The sequence below is a fragment of the Aedes aegypti genome, chromosome 3, assembly GCF_002204515.2.
Source record: "Aedes aegypti strain LVP_AGWG chromosome 3, AaegL5.0 Primary Assembly, whole genome shotgun sequence".
NCBI classification, from domain to species: domain Eukaryota; kingdom Metazoa; phylum Arthropoda; class Insecta; order Diptera; family Culicidae; genus Aedes; species Aedes aegypti.
Window position 1 is genome coordinate 350,772,782 of NC_035109.1, and position 4,644 is coordinate 350,777,425.

A 4,644-nucleotide genomic window follows, 5' to 3' on the forward strand; every position below is an offset into this window, starting at 1 on the left:
ATTTTTAATTATTTCAATGTTTCAACATTGGAAATTCTATGTAACTCAAAAGTACTAAACCAGGGAGGAAGACAAAGTTTTGATTTGATTTGATTTGATTTTCTTTATTATAGAGGTTTTCAGCCTTAGGCGGGTTCACCTCTTTAAGACAAAGTTTGGATTTTCTATTAATAAGGGGACAGAGACATTTTACATATTTCTAACATTTGGCTTGAATGCCTTTGATGTATTTTTTGTAAGTTGAATTTTTATCTATCATGAGCCCTAGAAACTTAACTTCGTCTGACCAATTTAATGGAACCCCTCTCGTAGTGACAACATGGCTTCAAATAAAAAGCTTTTGGTTTATGTCATAACACGCAGGTTTCGTCCTTCGCGGAAAAGCCTATGTAACAAAGTTTTTTGATATTCCCGAGGTAACTCAGATAAGTCAGATGTGAAAATATTGTATAATACTGGTTTCAAAAAGCTGCCTTGAAGAACACCAGCTCTTACAGGGAGTCTTTCAGACCTGGAGTACTGATAATTAACCTGAAGTGTACGATTTGACAGATAGTCCATATGTATTTACTAATTTGAGGTTCACTGCTATTCATATAAATTTACTGTCTCAAAAAAAAATGTATAGGCAACGTTTGAATAGATGTTTGTACGTTTTGTTCGAAAACACCATAATATTATCACAAAATTGTGAATAATAAAGAAATTTCACAATTTCCAAGCTTATAATCAACGGCAACATCATTATAACCCAAATATTTCATTTCATTCTGTGATAACATTTTTTTACAAAAATGACGTGTGCTACAGAAAAACATACATTTCTTCATAAATGTGTACTTCTTGCTAAGGGTTACAGGTTTTATCGTTTGAGAGCTAGTGCATTTTTGTGAATGTGCACTATCCAGTTATTATAAATCTTGTTATGGATACAGAAAAACATGTATGGGAGCATTTTTTTTTTAATTAAAATATCTAATTTAATGCTAAGCCACACAGTTCCATAACCGTGTCTACTATTTTATTTGAAACCAGGTGCACACGAATGTTGCAGAAGAAAGCGGACTGATAGACTTCAAACCAACTCAAGCAAAACTTACAAAGTAACACTAGAGCTAACTACAATCTTATCATCTTTACAGAATGAAAAGCAAAGCAAAGAATCAATCATTCCTTTTAGCTAATCGAACCAACTAAATACTCCAATTTTCCAATCCGTACTAAACAACAAATCAAGCAAGCAACCTTTTACTTACACGAACTTGCCTATCCAATCGGTTTAGAATTATCGATATTCAAAACAATTCAAAAGTAATTAATAATTCCAATAACAAAGAGGAAATATGTAGAGACCCATTCGATTTATACTTTCCACCCCCGGAAAAAAGAACATTTCCATAGAACGAAATCCGTCGACGAGACAAAACCAGACCGTGGTGCGTGAGAAAAAGTTTTAATGAGAGATATAGAATAGACTAGTCTAGGACGAACAGGATCAGAACGTATTGCGTGTGCAGATCTGATTGAGGTTTGTAAGTTCTATTATGTGAACCTATGCTAGGTATAGAAACTAGATAATTTACAATAACGGAAGCTACATAATAAATTAAGAAAAAATAAAAAAGGACGAATACATTGTCCAACTTGATGATGTCGTGGACAAGCAACTCTACTCTGTGATCAAACTACACAAGAAATGCGAAACAAAGAAGAAAACTTGTAACAAGTGAATTTCGATTGCGATTTCGTACATAACACACCCGACAACATTCCCACACACACATACACAACCAACACGTAGCTCTGATAAGAATCTAATTTTACGTCTCATGATTAATCCAATCCGAGTTCCAAATTTATTCGATCCAATTTAAGGTATTAGAATTAGTTAGAATTGCAACTCCATGCATATTTTATAGAATTTCATCAATCATTCCTCTAGCAGAGCTTGATCTTCTTTTTCTCCTGTGAAATTTCTCATTCAACACAATATTGATAACTTTTACGATAAACGGTTTCCTTATTTTCGATCATATCTTGAAAACTTTATTTACAATACCGAATATTGCTTCAAGTTGAATTTCTTGTATATTAGGGCAAGGACATATCGAAACCATTGGTCGCAACTTTAAAGTTGAGGTTATGAATTAGTCGTGCAGCGGAAACTTTCATAACTTCTGGGCTATTATGACATACCTTCGCTTGAATTCGTCCTTGTAATACCTAAAGGCTCGTGGCTCAAAGTGGTTTCAAAGACAACATCTTGCTAGAATCGGCTCAAGTAGTCAAGCACTACTGCGCTAATCGACCATATGATGGTGATAAAATGCTAACAAGGCATTGATCTGACTCTAGTGCAACGTGTGCTTTCTGATTACTAAGTACGGCAATCTAGTATTAGCGAAATTTACTTAGTGTTTTCAGTTTTTAAAGCCACGAGGACGGATTTTAATAAAGATTTAGCGAATACAATACTGAATGAAAATTAGCCCTAAATCGTTTTGCCATGCCCAAGTTTGATTTTATTATATCCGCAAATTGAGGGATTGCTTCAAAATGAGTGAGAACGCATAAGATCAGTATCAGTTTAGCAAACTCATCGATCGATTTTATTAAACTTCGTTTTAAATCACGTGAATAAGCTTAATCGGTACAATATATAGTATGTAAAGAAATTTAAGCAAAAGATTTATATTATATAAAACAAGATCATTTTATTATAATCGAACCTAGGTAATAAATGAAAACATTACTTTAAACGACTTTTCCTAGACGTTTTATGACTACAATCCGAAAACCTTCCAACGGAACTCACATTCAATTGCTCACAAGCACCCACAACTCTTGACCACCATGTTTTTATACTTCTTCAGGTTGATGTTTGCATCATCGATATGGTACAGCACCGAGATCGGCGTCAGTTTCGTCGGTGCACAGCACGGTTTGGGAACACTGGCCGGATGCATCAAGTGCACCAGCGTCTGGATGAGTGCATGATTCGTAGCGTTCATGTGCGTGTTCAACGGGAAACTGCACTCACCATGACAGAAGTACGCTCCAAACCCATCCGGCGCAATGATCCAGTCCTGCCAGTTTAGCTCGCGGAAGCTCACGTACAGAGTGTGGATTTGGCAACTCTTCTCTTTGATAGCCCATTTCTCCAACAGAGGGTTTCTCGGTCGGACGGTCTTCTTGATTGGCTTCTTTCGCTGGTTCGGATTTCCAACACTACGCTTTGATCGAGACACATGTGGGGTTGGTTTGACCAAGTCTCGACCCTTGTAATAGCTGACTAGGAAAGGTTGGTAACGACCAAACTTATTCGACAGAATCAGTCCTACATTTTGAGGTCTCACTTGCTTCTGGGGACTTTCGGTATAGAAAACTTCAACAAAGATTCCTTTGTTTTTCAATGACTCAGATATCCAGCGATCCATCATGTTGGTAGCATTGATTTCGATCCATCCTTGATAGTCGTATGGTAGAGTGTGCTCAGCCAAGAGATCCATTTCATGCATGTTTTTTCCGGAATCATAACCTTTGATCAACGAAGTTCTTATAGTGATCAATCTGCCATTAGTGATGGCGTTGAGGTAATCATAGGTGAGATTCTTGTACACCTTCAAACTAGCGTACAAAAGTAATGCCCCATCAGATGCGGCTTCACTTGTATCGAATACTAATCGTTCCCCATATCTATGATGTCTTACCTTAGGCATATTCACGTGGTCTTTGTTCAAAAAAGTCATAATCCAATCGCTTTCTTCGATCGCACGCTGATCTGCTAAAGTGAATAGATCAGAGTTGCTGTACAGAGCATTCCTTGCAACACGTTTACCACGATTCTCTCCGTTGATTTCCTCCGAAAACTTCAAATAGATGTTCAGCAGAAACTGTGGAGCTGATTTTCGCAACGGTGGATGAATATGCTCCTTGTTGGGTCTATCTGGCAGTCCGAGCAAATCCAGAATTTCATGCTCGATTTCCTGACGATCCTCAGCGGTTATGGCGGTTTCGCGAACCGTTTGTCCCTGGCCATTGTCAATGTAGAATCCCGACGAAGACGCGCCAGTACAGCGGACCAGATGCACGACGGTTATAAGGAGAATATGTAGATTCATGTTGTCATATCACGAACGACAATGTTTCATCTGGATCAGAAGCAGTTGGCTTTTTAGGTAGGTAAGTATATTGCTATTCGAGTGGGTACAAAATACATTTTTGTTTCATAAGGTAGTAATTAAATTGCTTTCGGCTACCTCATTCACCGCAGACTATGATGATTTTAACGTATAGACCTAAGGCAAATTATAGGCGTACCGTAAAATTGGGCGAAGTTGATCACTTATCAATGATTCGGTTCAATAAGATCTGGCAGGATCCATATACATTCCTGTAATTGTTTTTAAAACCCTTCACTCATGTGAAGCTTATCAAACTATATAATCATAATTTTACACAAAGTTGTAATAATAGCTAAACAAAGCAAAATTTGAAAATGAAAAGTTGAAGTCTTCAATTCCGGAGTGAATCAAATTCTCGCTCCAGTCCACTTTGCAGCTTTCAAAGCAACTGTACAAATTTCAGACCGATCTAGGAAACTATAATTTAGATCCAAAGGTTTAAAGTTTATATGCGATTTAC

The 4,644-nt window shown here is 37.0% G+C and overlaps 1 protein-coding gene across 1 annotated transcript; it reads right to left on the reverse strand.

Moving 5' to 3' along the window:
- Positions 1-828: 828 nt before the first annotated feature.
- Positions 829-4,282, reverse strand: LOC5578905 (protein 60A). Its single transcript, XM_021852705.1, has one exon. It carries the CDS (start codon positions 4,119-4,121, stop codon positions 2,826-2,828), a length of 1,296 nt encoding a protein of 431 aa, XP_021708397.1. The 5' UTR covers positions 4,122-4,282; the 3' UTR covers positions 829-2,825.
- Between the last annotated feature and the right edge of the window lie 362 nt (positions 4,283-4,644).

Bases quoted from the DNA above. Each gene is read 5' to 3' on its own strand.
- LOC5578905 (XM_021852705.1), bottom strand. From the start codon at position 4,121: ATGAATCTACATATTCTCCTTATAACCGTCGTGCATCTGGTCCGCTGT.